Source organism: Pagrus major, chromosome 10 (genome assembly GCF_040436345.1).
Source record: "Pagrus major chromosome 10, Pma_NU_1.0".
NCBI classification, from domain to species: domain Eukaryota; kingdom Metazoa; phylum Chordata; class Actinopteri; order Spariformes; family Sparidae; genus Pagrus; species Pagrus major.
This window is the reverse complement of record NC_133224.1, coordinates 21,627,911-21,643,426: the sequence shown is the minus strand read 5'-3', so window position 1 is coordinate 21,643,426 and position 15,516 is coordinate 21,627,911. Positions and strand designations below refer to the sequence as shown.

General features: G+C 41.4%; 1 protein-coding gene across 1 annotated transcript; it reads right to left on the bottom strand.

Moving 5' to 3' along the window:
- Positions 1-175: 175 nt before the first annotated feature.
- On the bottom strand, positions 176-15,214 carry LOC141003386 (solute carrier family 2, facilitated glucose transporter member 1-like). The gene is made up of 13 exons (XM_073474710.1): positions 15,181-15,214; positions 14,662-14,734; positions 14,394-14,514; positions 7,373-7,468; positions 5,453-5,613; positions 4,712-4,836; positions 4,445-4,560; positions 4,122-4,284; positions 3,324-3,511; positions 3,134-3,238; positions 2,064-2,165; positions 1,773-1,976; positions 176-1,667 (listed from the first exon to the last, which is right to left on the bottom strand). Exons 1-13 carry the CDS (start codon positions 15,212-15,214, stop codon positions 1,446-1,448), a joined length of 1,710 nt encoding a protein of 569 aa, XP_073330811.1. The 3' UTR covers positions 176-1,445.
- Between the last annotated feature and the right edge of the window lie 302 nt (positions 15,215-15,516).

Genomic DNA, 15,516 nt, shown 5'->3' with positions numbered 1-15,516 from the left:
TTATTTCATGTTTGACGACTGGGTTGCAGAATTAGAAGATGCTGCTTTTGTCTTCGACATTGGTTTACTTAATGTTAAATGAAACAATTTCTAGTACTGGTTAACATTATTTACAGTACTTTAATCCTTTTAGTCACAATATGACCACAGCATCAAGATTCATTCTATACAAATAACGGGTCCTCTCTGAACAACCTCATTACAAATCCTCAGAAGGTAGTGATACACACCAATAAAGAATAGACAGCAAACAGCACACATGACAGATGCCAGGATAAATACACAAACATGGCGCTTGTGTGAATTAAAAAAAAAACAAAACATCAAGATCTACAAGCAGCCCTTTTGATTGCACATCTTGCTCAAGTCTAGTGTTATCGGGCTTCTGTTTACAAAACCAAACACTTATGGAGTGCATAAAGAATTGAAACGCTTAGACCCTCATACCCTTAACATAAACAACCAATAACACACCGTATGTACACATGAAGTACTAAAATAGATTTAGTTTCTTTAAAGGTAGCATTTCTGCAGGTTGTGCAATGAGTTAATCCTGATCAGAAAAATACTTTGTAATAGCACTTAAGCTGGGAACACACTTCATGATTGAAGTTCAGTTTGACCACTAAGACTTTAATGCCTCGCTTCTCTCTGAGATACTGAATAGAATCTAGGACAGCATGTATAGTCAGACATTTTCTACACTGATCCAATACCTGAATATTGGCACTGATACTAAAATCAAACTTTTCTGATACTTAAATTTGAATAAAACATGTCATTTCAGTAAAATGCTTCTTATATTGAAAAAAGTCCAATATGTTAATGTTGCATTGCCTAAATAAAATATAGTTTCAACTGTATAAGATGCTGGATTTTTTTTTACAACTTTCACACCATGATCCTGTTTTTGAACTCTGAATACTATTCTCTTAAATTGTTTCACTAGATTTACACATCTAGAGTGTTCCCAGCTTTACTACATACTAGGCAAGCATACATAACCTCCTTTTACCTCCAAACTCAAAACTTTGGATGTCTTTGTAGATAAAGTGCAGGAATTCCAAAGTCTCTCCACCTCCGTCTGTCAATATTGCATGCAATAACTGCATCACCGTGGAATAAAATCCTACCACGCTGGTAGTCAATGCCTCAACAGTCCAAACACTTTGTTCTTATGTGCATCTTATTCCTTGAAGCTACAGTAGTCACCTCTTAATCCACAGGGTTCAGCCTTTTGTCAAGGCTCAATTCGTAACCGTTAACCTCCATATTGCAGTGGTACCAGCAAAGGACAATTCCAAAACACACCTTCAACCACAATATATATGAACACAACGATTGACCTCAAAATACATGTCAGAAAATCAAGTTTGGAGTCAGGCCCACATTCAAAGTTCATCCAAAACTGTACTCAGGTCCATATCTCTTCAGGCCAGGAGTCTTCAGTTCATGCTTTCCTCCCCCAAGTAGTCCAGCTCCGTGGGCTTGTCCAGGTCCATGTCCATGTCCATATCCATCATTCCCCCTGCTGAGCGCTGGTGGAAATTTGATGCAATCTGGTCGAAAGTCTTGCCCCGCGTCTCTGGCACCCGGAAGAATGTGAAGATGAGGAAGAAGAGGAGGAGTGCTGCGAAGATCAGGAAGACGTATGGCCCACAAAGGTCCTGAGGAAGGATGGGATCAGATCAAACAACACAAGGAGTAGGGTAGGGTACTCATCATTGCGTAGGACAGCCACAACTATCTATTAAAGATCAAAAAGTACTCACAGCAACATATTGGAAGCACATGCCAATGATGAAGTTGGCAGTCCAGTTGGAAAAGCCAGCCACGGCCATCGCTGCTGGCCTTGGACCCTGAGAGAACAACTCAGCTACAAAGAACCAGGGGATGGGACCTGGACCGATCTCAAAGAAGGCCACGAAGCCAAAGATGGCCAGCATGCAGATGTAGCTCATCCACGGAACAGTTTCCTGTCAGGTGGGAGAGAAAGTAGTTGAGAGGTTTGTAGAGAAATTATCCATAACAGTGCAGGATGCTTGAATCTTTTGGGGACTGACCAGTAAAGCAAGAGCCATGGTCATGATGACGGCACAGATGCACATCCCACCAAGTCCGAGCATGTGGAGCGTCCGTCGACCCATCCTCTCTATCAAGAAGAGCTGTCAAAGGAAATGTGGAAACAGAGATTGTAATCCTCAATTGGAAAATGTAGCTAAAACATACATACTCTGCTTAAGTTGCTAATGTTAGCTATTCACCCAGTTTGTATTGAAATACGACTCCAAGTCAAAACTATGATTCATTGTCAAAACTAAGCTAATAGCTTTCAGCTATGCTATCATCTCTGAGGTTGAGCACAGTGCTGCTTATACCAAATGCTAACATCAGCAAGCTAACAATGACAATGCAAACACGCTTGTGTTTTGCAGGCGTGTTTACCATATTTATTATCTTAGTTTAGCATGCTAACATTTGCTAACTGGCGCTTAACACCAACAAGCTTGGGTTGGTAAGACTTGATAGTTTTCCAGGCATTTTGCCAATTCAAACATCAGGTGAACACCAAAGTGGTTATAATTCATCTAGAGGACGAAATGAATGTTTCTACCAAATTTCATTGCAGTCAGTTCAATAGTTTTTGGGACATTTTGCTCAAAACCACAAATTTCAACCTTATGTAGGCACTAGAGGAAAGTTGGGATCAACAAAATCAGTGGGATTCGTCCTCTGAGGGCCATGATTCCTGACACAAAATGTCACAGGAATCCATCCGAAAGTTGTTGAATTATTTTATTCTGGACCTAATCATGAATTAAAACCCAAGAGTTAATGTAGCTAGCATGCCTAAGACTCGACCCATTTAATGACATTGAAACATCTTGCCCTGCCAAACCAAACTGTTTCAGAGGCGGGCACAAGAAAAAGGCACAACCAACCTGTTATCTTATTTGCTCTTTGATAACAATGTTAAACAGTAATAGAAACACACTTTGGTACAAAGAAGGACTGTAATCTTTAGCATACTAAATTAAAAAAGAATTAACATTTAGTGTTAAATTCTTTTGTTAAGACAGAAGGAGCACAGCAAAAAGTCAAGATGAAGGTTCGTTTGGTTTGGTTTACTAACCGAGACCACTGTGAAAGCGCAGTTTACCACGCCTGCTCCTATGGTGGCATAGACTGGACTCTGGACTCCTGCCTTCATGAAGATACTGGTGGAGTAGTAAAAAATCTGGGCAGAGGGGCAAACAGATTAAGATGAGTTCAGAATCACACTGCGCTGCTCGGAGTATTGATGTCGTCGGACTGTGACTCACTGCGTTGACCCCAGACAGCTGCTGGGAGAGCTGCAGCAGGATGGAAATGATGATGGGCTGGCGGTAGAGCGGAGAGCGGAAGAGCTCCAGGATGGACACCTTCCTCTCCATGTCCATCTTCCTCTTCTCCTCCTTCATTTCTGCCAGCAAGTCGCCCACCTCCTGCCTACCAGTCAACCTCCTCAGGCCTGTACAAGGGAAATGTGTGTATATTATATTAATGTTTTAGCCATTATTTCTTTGAGGAGACATGTTTGAAGCAACAGAGGTTCAGTTGGGTCAAAGATCTTATATGCACCATACATGTGTATATGTGTTCTTGTACATTCAGCCCCATAAATGTTGCATAAGGTGAGAGTATGTAGATAGCGGGGTAATGTACAGAAAGTGATTAGACAGTGTAGTAAACCTAGATAATTTTTCTTTGCACAATTTGAAGGCTTAAAGGAGTAGTTCACCACAAATGTCCTCTCAGGTTTTAGTAAGACCAGTAAATTGGTCCAAATTCACTTTAGCATCTCAGCCTTCTCATAGTTCAATAGCAACATACAGTATGTTGTACTTGTGGAGCTGCAAAATCCTGCATGAGCTGGTACCATTATAGCACCAGGAAAAAAAGGCTGTTGCTAATTTTCTGCACGTTGGACCATTTAAGCTATCTATTCATAGTGATTATAACTTCCAATCACATGTAGCTCACAAAAATACACCACAAAATCAAACGTTGTTCCAGATTAAGTAAAAATCAAGGTTAATCCAAGACATTAATGATGATCTTTGACCAGTCCTGAGTCTCACCTCTCTTGGCCTGGTGCTCCTGGCAGCGGACGATGTAGAGGAAGCGGGGGCTCTCGGGGCAGAAAGGAAGAAGTGCCATCTGAAGTACAGTCGGCACAACAGTTACACCCAACAGGACTGGCCACAAGTCTTCGCTGCCCAGTAACACCTCCAGACCCAGGATCTGCACAAGGAGAGGGATCAAATTTAAAGATAAGGCTGTCACAAAATATAACTATCTGAACATGATGGTTTACTCTGAAGACATTTCCTCACAAATAACTGACACAAATTTTTAAGACATTGCCTCAAAAAAGGGTTTTATAATCTGTGCTATCATATACCTGTGCTATGAGAATGCCAGTGACAATAGCCAGTTGGTGCAGTGTGCCCAGTGCCCCTCGCAGACTTGTAGGAGCTATCTCACCCACGTACATCGGTGTCAAGCCTGATGCTAATCCTGCACAGAGGAAAAGTTGGATAAGAGACAGAAACGTCACCAGTGTGAAGGAGATGACCGACTGCCAAAAAAGTAGCTGCAAAAAGACGCAGAAGCAAACTTTCAAGTACCTTCCTGTGAATTGAAAATAACAGAACAGCAGAGCGCTCACCGCAGTAGGCACCGATGACGAAGCGTCCGAGGATCATCATTTCAAAGGAGCGGCAGAGCTTTGACAACCCCATCAGACTCCCGCCAATGAAGGCAAACATGTTGTTTATGAGCATGGCTTTCCTCCTGGAAAATAAATACACATAGGCACCTTTGTAATAACTCAGCTCTCAAATGTGACATACTCTCATTTTGGATATAATATCATCTAAATCTGACATATTTCAACGAAGATAGCCTAAAATCTGATTTTTTCAGCCTGAAGATTAACATGAACTCAAACACTGTTAAGAGGAAATTAACTTGTGTGAGCTTGGATGCGCTCTACACATGTGAAAACCAGTGATATGTTTGCCTACAGAGGGCAGTGTTGCCGCCAGCTCTGTTAAGATCCACTTTCAGTCAGTGGAAGCTGTGGGCTGCAGTTTGCATCCCGGCTTGGGTTACAGAGGGAAACTGGGTCGAGGCGGAACATCCTGGGCAGAGTTTTATCCCTGAATGATTAGAGAGGGAACATTGGGATCCACTTTGGATCCATGCAGAGGTGGAAGAGGGGCGGTGATTTACAGTATCATGACTCATTGAGTTGATTGTCAAAGCCTAAGAAAGCTGGTATTCAGGTATTTACACTTTTTTTTAATTAGTGATCCCTGCTTAATGGCAATGGTGTGTGTGTGTGTGTGTGTGTGTGTGTGTGTGTGTGTGTGTGTGTGCGTGTGTGTGTGTATGTGTGTTTCCCTACCTGCCCAGCCACTCGGAGACGAAGCCCACACAGAAGGATGACAGCATGCCACCGATGGAGAAGATGGCCACGGACAGCGACCAGAGGGAGGTGAGGGTCCCCAGGGGGATTGGCTCTCCATGCCGGAGCTTCCATGTGGCGTTATAGTCCGCCTCAATCATCTGCACAGGACACAGAGGTGACAGGGCACAAGAACAAAGCGTGAGACAGACCGGACCAGGAGGTAGATTTTATTTGTCCTAGATAAAGGGACAGCTCATCCCAAAATAAAATTGTATTTGTCCTTCTAGTTTGTTTTGGTGTGAGTTCTGGAGAAATCGGTCTTAGAGATTGTCTGCGTTATCTCAAGTATAATGGAGCTACACGGCTCTCTGCTTGTGGTGCTCAAAGCGCCAAAAAATCATTTCTAATTGTCTAATAATCAACTGATCTTGTCGAGAGCAGTTTTATACAGGAACCATTTTCCTTCTCCTGAACTACACCTGCCATTTGTTACACCACGCAGAAGGAAGTGTGCATCTACTCATTGACGAGATGACGGCGTGGGATGGAAACATTAATGTTTCCCAAATAGAATCTCCTGTCTCCCGCAGAAAACACTGTTCCTAGAAGGCCTCATCAGTAGTCTCTCTCTTAATTCCGTGACTTTGTGACATCACACTACGTCACCATGTCACACATTTGCATAATTTATGCCTAGCGGCTAGTTTGGCACGTAAGAATTGATTTAGCACAGCTGCTCTGTTGTTGTTAGCGGTGCCGGCTCAGGCATGTGTGAGCTGACCAATCGGAGGAGACTGGGTTTTCCAAAAGGGCTTGCCTTAAAGAGACAGGAGCTAAAACAGAGTGTTTCAGACAGAGGGGGAACACAGAGCTGTAGCTCTGGACAGTATGAGAAAACCGATGTGTTTTTTGAGCACAAAAGCATGTAAACATATTCTAGTAGAAACCCAAAATAAAATTATGAGCCTGAAAATGAGCAGAATATGTCTCCTTTAAATTGAGGGTTTACAACATTAATGAGAGTATACAGTATATCCTGTACAGAGGAGCCCTTCTTTCTGAAACAGCTCCATTGTTAAGGCCTCATAAAGGGATCTTAAAGTGTCACACGCACACATACAAACACAGCAGCTCAGCTTCTATTCTGGTTTTAGTGTCTCAGTGAAACGACGTCATCCGTGTCACGTTTGTAGTCGAAGGTCAAGGTTCGTTAACAGATGCCTGAATACCAGCAGGCGAGTCGGAAACATCTCACCCGACTTGAGCTCCGTGTGTCCATTCATCAACAACACTCTACTGTTGAGTCTTATGTGACGTATTCATATATGGAATGAACGTATTTGCAGTTCATTTCATTTTAGACTTTAGAAAGAACATGATGCATACACAATATACAGTAAGTCACGCAGTACTCCAGACATTTCTCACATTGAGTACTCAAGCGTGTCCTCATGCTGGAACACATCTGGTGGCTGCAATATGAGCAGCAACATGTTTTATGGCTGGTCAGGTTTTGAAAAATCATGTGCCTCTGTCTATAAATACTGTACATACAGTGTTTGAAGGCTCCAAAAGTGTGAGCAGCACAGTGACAGTGACAGAATACTCATCACATGACCCTAATTCCTCATTTAATAGACATTCGGCATATAAAATGAGCCGATTCCCTGACATTCATCTCCTTTGCATTAAATGATGTAACAGCATCACATCACATGCCTGGGATAGCTTCCCTTTTTCAGGTTTATTTTCTGAACACAATCGCCTCTGTTTGATGTTGCACGACAGGGTGTTGTGGCGCCAAAACACACCTCGTAAAATCAGGAGAAAATATGAGCTTGAATGTCACCATCTTACATCAGCACCTTTGTTAACACACTACCTTTCTTTTCATGGATCTGTGCTTTATGTTTTTACCTTCTGAGGGGCATTGATAACGCCGATGTTGTATCCAAACTGCAGAGATCCCAGGACAGCAGTGAAGACTGAGAGAGCGAAGGTTCCCGTCACTGTCTGCAGCAGAAACACACACATAGAGAGAGGTAAACCACATATTAAAACTATATTCTCAGAGCATGAGTAATACTGAGGCACTCATAGCTCTACTCCACTAACATCCCCTATATATAACTGAGAGACAATCTCCTCAGCACTTTAACTTCCCTCCAGTTTCCCATCAGGCCACGGGCACCTGTCTCACCAGTGACAGACGAGTCGACCTTGGAGAGATGAGGTCTTCCCCTCCAGCAAAGTGTGTTTAAGTCTCAGAGAGCCTTTTCATACTGTGACTGGCAGACTGGTTACTTTGCAGCTTGATGCTAAAGACATAACTCTTTGACAGAACAGCTTTTGGAGGACTTTTCTGCTACTCTATGCTCCCGCTCCACTACATTTTGGGGGCAAATATTGTACTTTTTACTCCACTGCATTTATTTGATAACCTTAGTTACTAGTCACTTTGCAGATTGCATGCTGCATCCAAGCCAAAGTAGTGTATTAAATGTATTTTATCGGCAATCACACACAAAAAAAACCCCACTGCTTCCAATGATTAGAAAAATACTCAGAGAAAAGTCAGGTAATCAGTCGTCCCACAGTATACACATATGTGTAAATAAATGTAGAAATGTACTTGAACTCCCACTTTTGGTACTGAGGTACATTTGATATCAGATACTAATAAGACTTTTACTCAAGTAATATTTGCACGGGTGACTTTCACTTTCATCAAATTAATATTTTAACACAATATATTTTGGGAACACTTTAGAGCACTGAGTTAAACAAACCAAATGTACGATCTAAAATGACAACCGTGCACTGAAACAATAAACTTCCTTGGGAACTGAATAAGTATAAAATACCCTGAGTATCTTTTTCTTTATTATAGTCTGTAACAAAAAATGTACGTTTTCATATCAGACAACAATACAGAGATACCAATCAGTACCAATATATCTGTGGGAAGCCAATATCGGCTCACAAGTATGGGATAAACAGAGAAAAACACACCCATCATGACTTCCTGAAAAGTTGACATTTTGCTGATGTGGGCCACCTGACAACAACAATATGATGTGACTTTAAACTAAAACTTTAAAGTCAAGTTTCATCCTCAGTTTTGATCAGTTTTGTAAAAGAAAGTATCCAAACTTAAGTATCAAAAGTAAAAGTAGAAGTAAATTCTACGTATATTCTCATGTATGTAAAAATAAATTATTTTAAAAATGTGCTACTTTGGCTCTGATGCAGCATCTTTAAAGTGACTTCGTAACAACAGTTGAGTGGAGTCGAAGTGGAAATGTGGTAATGTACAGGTACCTCAAAAATAAAGTACAGCACTTTAGCAAATGTAGAATGTAACTTAGTGACCTTACATCAATGATTTTGTGTTCTGTGTGCATTTACTGTTTCATACTTTGGCAAAACTGATCTTATTGTGTCTTATTCTGTTTGACTGTATTCTAATTATCATTTAGTAAAGTCTGAGGCCTCATGTGGTTTGTACTGTATGTAGTCAGTGTGGATCTGTAGCACTGTTTCTTGACCTTGCTGTGTTGAGTCTTGAGATAAGTGCTGTTTAGTATGCATGGACCAAAACAAAAGGGTGTGTGTCTGTGTGTGTGTGTGTCTGCTCGTGTCCTTGTTACAGAAAAGGTAAAACATCAGAGGCAGCCAGTTATGCTCTATTACACTTCATGGTGACTGAATTTCATTACAAATTAACCCTCACAACGCTCAGTCATTAATTAACTTTTGCTGCTAATTTACTGCTTTTACTAACTATAAGATATTAAAAAGAGGGCCCCTGATTCATAGAGTGTGTTTGCTTTTTTGCTTTGTTTGAGTTTCCATGCTTAAGGGATTTATTTTACACTGAGGCCAAAACTTCTGCCTTCCTTCCTGCCCGGTTACAGACAGTCTGCTGCCTGCGACGATGAGGCAGCTTTAGGATTTCTTCACCTCATTACGTCACAACAGTCCACGCTCTCTTGTTTTAACATTATGGAGAGATGAAACTGTCCAAAATCAGAAGATTCACACTAAAAAAGTTTGATACACATGTCCATCTGACCTACAAATGATTTCTCACAAAGAGCTGGAGGAAGCTCACAACACAGGCAGTGTTTATGAGGGTGGTGAGGAGGAACCAGTCAAACTAGGTGGCCACAGTACTCAGCTCTGACCTGTAAACTCGGTTATTTAGCTCTTCAAGGTCACTGCTCAGGACTAAATAAGGGCCAAAGCTCATTCAGATCAGGGCTGATTTTAGTTTTCCTCCTTGCCGAAACTGGCACATTTATTGTAGTTAGTGGCTGTTGCATAGGCCATTATTGTTTTTTTATTCTCATTCTCAATTATTCAATATTTTAAACTCTGACAATATAAACCATTGCTGGACATAATTCTCAACAAGTATATTACACAATATAGTTTAAAGCAGGTAGAAATAAAACGATCCTATTTTAAGTCATTTAAATATTCAGATTTTTTTTTTTGGCCGACCAGTCAACGATTTTGTCACTATTTGTTGTGTTATACAAAGCAAACTCAAATTCGGCATAGCAAAGCATGTATTTTCTCCTATAGTCTTTTTGTACGACGGAGATAAAACCGTGCGTAAAATCTCTCCAAACAAAATTACGCACCGAACAGTAAAATGCGCATGAATAAGGACCCAAATAACGTCTTTCCCTGCAACCTACAGTTCATCGCATCACTTTTGCGAGTAAAAACAAACAAACCCAACCACATGTTTAAGCTGTAAAAAGCTCTCAAGAAAAAGAAAATTACCTCCCCCCCGAGTTGCTGAAACCCGGCCGGCATGTTTCTGGCAGCTCCAGGCACCCGGCGGCAGTAGATGACAGATGCGTCTGGTGCCAAATGGAGACACGTGAAACTCCCCCAAAAGGACAACAAGTCCTGACTGCGACCTGCTGCAATTAAGCACCGAAAAAGCGCACTGAAAGGTAATATCCAAAAGAGAAACCCAAAGTGGTCAATCTGGTGCGTCCTGTGCTGCAGGTTGTCCTCTCTTCTTTGAACTCTGTGTTGTGTCCGTCCAGCTGGGATAGAGTGACACACGCACACCCACGTGCACGCCTCTCTCCGTATCGAGAGGGTAGATGAGGGAGGGGGTGAGGCTACTCCAGTCCTGAAAATCAGCCCACTGGGCCTCTGGCTGATCTTGAGGTCCGGCTGCAGAGGTCGAGACGCAAGCAGGAAGCTCCCTTGACCTTAACGACTATTGGCTGAGGGAGAGAGGGGTGCGAACAAGTGTAGGGAAAGATGACTGCTGTGCAACAGAAAGCAGACAAGGAGGTCTGGTTTGTGTTATGGAGCTCAAGAGGTGATTACATTTTAACAATAATTTATCCATCTCTGGAGCTCATGACTTTGTTGAGGGCCAAATTTGGTCTTAAAAGCAACTCTGTGAGTCATCTTACATAATGTAGGCCAGGGCCGTAGCAATGGAGTCAGCATGGGGAATTTTAAAACATTTAGACATTTACAAAGACATGGGATGAACTTTGCAATAATATCTAATAGTGTAATGGTGTTGTTGTAGCTAGCATTGCTAATGCTAGCTAACATTAATGTCTCTAACGCTAGCTAGCTAATGTTGGGGCAATACAGTATACTGAGCACATACTGTAGAACTTTTTGGATTTTTACAAATGTTTACTTGCACAGAGATAAAAAAACAACAACAACAACAACAAAAAACAATCATGTTGGACCCGACAAACAATTTAAAATCATTAACTAAAATTATTAATTTACTTTATGGAAAGCTAGTGAGTAGAATATGCTCAGATTGTATGGGCTGTTTGCTAGCTAATGCTTCGAATGTATACTAGCTAGCTAACAGGAAATTAGCATAACATTGCGAAAAGATAACCATTCATAAAGTTATCACATTCAACAAAATGATCACAATCGACAGATACTGTATAGCCTACAAAACACTTGTTTTTTTAATACGTTTAAAAGTAATGAAAAACAGCTTCTGTTCGGGTATGGCAACACCACTTGGACAAACCATGCTCAGAACTGCTGAACCGCAAAACACCTTAGAACTAATGGTAGAAATAAAGGCTATTTTTATGCAATAATGTGGTACATCTGACTCTTTGCTTGTGAAGTGCAACATTGAAATCTGTGGCGCGTCATCGAGAGAAAGTGAAATAATGCAGGTTACATGGTTGCACAGGTGTTGGACCTTAGACGAACTAGAGTTCAACCAGCAATGACTCAACATTTCTCGTGGGCGGTCAAAGAGGGGCTCGTCTTTGACGCCCTGGCTGCCATTGTCTGTCTTCCCAACAGCTATAAATCCCTTTCTATTTCAGATCACATGCCAAAGGGGTCACACACCATAGCTCATCCCGTTCCACTAACTCTCCCCCCTCTGTTGCATACAACAAAGCTTAATCCTCCTCCAGCAGGCAACAGGTGGGCTCTAAATTTGGCCTGTGCCACCTGAGTTGGCAGTGTAGGTGTGGTTAGAGGGGAAATTTGGCGATGGACGGTGTGTCTGAGGCGGGGATTAGGGGGTGTGTTGTGGGAGGGTTGCACTGGGCGGGAAAAAAAGTTCTGCCAAAGGGCTCAGCAGAAAAAGTCTGCTCTAGATCTCTCAATTGAATGATTCAAGCCCACCCCTTGGAGACACACCCCCACCTCACACCACTCTCCTCTTGGAGCTCACCTCCTTTTCCATGTCCTGCTCTCATACGCACATTGAGAAAGAGAGGAAGAACCTGACACCCCGTCATCCAAAGCCAGGGGCCCCAAGCACAGTTTAGTGTGTGTGTGTGTGTGTGTGTGTGTGTGTGTGTGTGTGTGTGTGTGTGTGACTCGGACTAAATGTAGAGAAACTTTACACCATTAGAAGAGTGGCGTAGAGCCGTTACCAACATAGTTGAAAGGGTTCCTGTGCACAACCTGGGACAGACAGAGATGATAGTATGACATTTCCATAAAGTATCACATGAATTCATACAGAGGGAGCCAAGAACAATGATAGAAGTTCAAGTACAGACCTGTGGTAATGGATTAAATACGTGTAAGTGCACAGTCAATATCTTAAACCAAAAACACCTGTTCAGCTGTTCCGCCAAATGTCACATATGTTTGTTCCCAAACTAGAGATGCCGACAAAAAGTCACACCACCACGCAAACGCACCATGTGACTGCCCTCTATTAATCACCCAAGTGATGTAGAGAAAGCCCGTGTAAATACTCTTCCTCCTCGTCATGACGTTGTGTGTGTGTGTGTGTGTGTGTGTGTGTGTGTGTGTCTGTGTGTGCACGCCTAGCTGTTGGGGTCAGCCGGTTCAAAATCATGTTACAGTAAACCGAGTTGCCTGAAGGATGGCAGGTGTTGAACTGTTTGGTTAGTGACAGTGAGTGACCGGCAACAACATTCACACCAAACTCAATGTGAAAAATGTATGTGTGTAAAAACCTTAAAAACCTATGGACAAATCAAGCAGGTCCAAAAATAATGTAACGTTATGTGACACAATGCACTGAAAAGGTAGGATAAAGTACAAAATAAGACTCAATTACAAATTACCAACCATAAGATCATGAGTTTTATTAGAATGGCCAAATTATAATCAGCAATGAAAATATTTGCAAAGCAATAAACTGTAACATGTATTTCTTTGCCACAATAAGATTAAAAAATAATTTTCTTCAATGGACCCTGGGAGAAGACAACTACATTTTTTTTTGACTATTATGATTATTATTAAAATGTATTTTGGGAAACTCGCTCAGTAGCTTGCTTGTCAAGAGTTTGATAATTAGATCGATACAACTCACACGTCTGTCTATGTATGAAGCTACAGCTAGGACATAATTAGCTTAGCTTATTATAAACACTGAAAATACAGGGAGACAACTAGCCTAGCTCTGTCCAAAGTTAACAAAACCACCTACCAGTACCTATAAAGCTTGCTAATACCATATCATACATACATGTCATACACTTAATCTGTGCAAAGATCTTGTGCGTAGTCCTATTTCTCAGTCTTTTTAGCTTTTGACATAGCCACGCAAGCTGTTTGACCTTATTTCCAGTCTTTTATGCTAAGCTAAGCTAATCGGTTGCTGACGGTAGCTCCATATTTACCGTACAGGTGTTTGTGCGTGGTATCAATCTTCTCGTCTACCTATCGGCAAAAAAGCAAATATGTCTATTTTCCAAAAGGACAGACTATTATTTTAAGTTACGACATCAAAGCTACAAAAACTATAAATGAAATATTTGCCCCCTTTATAAGAAGACACATTTTGCGAGTTGGTTCATCAATTGTAGCCTAACACGTAGGTTTTCCTTTGACTTACAAAACCAACTAATAAAGAACGTTAGGCTTTAAATCAAATATCTAAAGAATAACTAAGGCTGACCTCGTAAACAGATAAAATATTAATTAATTAGTTAGTTAATCCTGTAAAAGCACTATGGCAGATTGTACTAGAACCTGCATGCAGCTCAAGCTATATTTTGGCCCTGGTTGGCATTAGTTAAACTTCTACAACATACAAGTTTAATTCAGCTTCATATAGCATGGCCATTGCGTAACATGTCCAGGTTCAAACAAGGATGACAGGGCTCATCTGTTTCAAAAATGGCCTTCCAACCAAATCCAAAAAGTTCATTGACACTATGAGAAAATATCAAATTACATATAAAATGAGAATAGTTCAACATTTCCTGCTGCAACATCAACATTGATCGTGCAAATTATCTTTTCCCTCTCTGCCCTGGTCCCGTTCTGTTAGACCTCACTATTGTATCTATATATAGGGCCACAGGGATTGAGTTCAAAGTGGACTCGCTGGCACCATCAGCACATTCACTCAAAGGTCACACAGCCCAAAAGTGGCACCATTAACTGCGGTGGACCCAGACAGACGAGAACCCACATTCAGTGCGTACTCTTTGGCTGAGACTCTTGCCAGTTCATTGGGCACAAGTGACCGGACATAAGCAGCTGCAGGTACCTGGGTGAGGTCCTGCTCAGAGTTTCTCTGCAGCTCTGGTCCCCTGTGGCATAGAAGTTTATTTAATCAGTTAAAGGGGCATTTGAAGGGTGATGAGAGGCGTCGTCATCCAGAGGAGATTATGAAATCAGGGAAGCTGACTGATCTAAACTGTAGGTAGGTAGAATAACCACGCAGGAAGAAACCATGCCTGACAGGCCGTGAGTAAGACAGTGACCCTGCCTGCTCCAGAGACGCTGATTCAAAGATGACCTCTGACCTCCCTGGAGAGAGAAAGAAGCAGGGTCAGAGTGTGGGTTGACTCCTTGAAGAGAAACTTAAACACAAATCACTGTTGTCAAATGAAAACTGATGTCAGTGTTACAAGAACTACAACTGTCAGATGTTACAGCCGACTACTGAACCACAATAAAATGTACAAGCCACTTTTCTTTTTACATTTTAAGATACATATAGATGTGTATTTACAAAATACATATGTGTGTTTTGATTCTGAGTGTACATTTTATGTGAATGCATGTGTTTGCCTCTTCTCAAGCAAAAAGATTGCTTGATGCTGGACTAGTATACCCTTAAATACTGTGTCAAGATACATTTTGTCACCTGGGATACCTAATAGTGTTTTTTATCTTGGTACATAAGTGTCTCTTTGAATTATTGTGTATGTTGGTACATCACTGTAGCAGTCATTTAAGGTTAGTTGTCTGACCTAAAAATCTAGCAATTCCTGATAATGTCGTCATGTTGCCTTCAGGAGCTCCACAGAAGCCTGTAGTTTTTCCTTAGTGCATGTCAGTGTTGTTTATTCTTCAAACAAGTAATAAAACAAACAAAAAGACATTCAACTATAGACTGAGCAGCACTGAACAAACAAATGTTAATATATTATGGGGATAATTGTACAAATAGTCATTTCCTATGCAACTGGGATTTTGTTTAGTACGGTCGTTCTTGAGTTGCAATATTTCCCACGGTATGGAACGCAACATTTCGCGATGTTGCATTTAAACGCGTCAGAAGAGCAGAACGCTGATTGGTCGGCTGG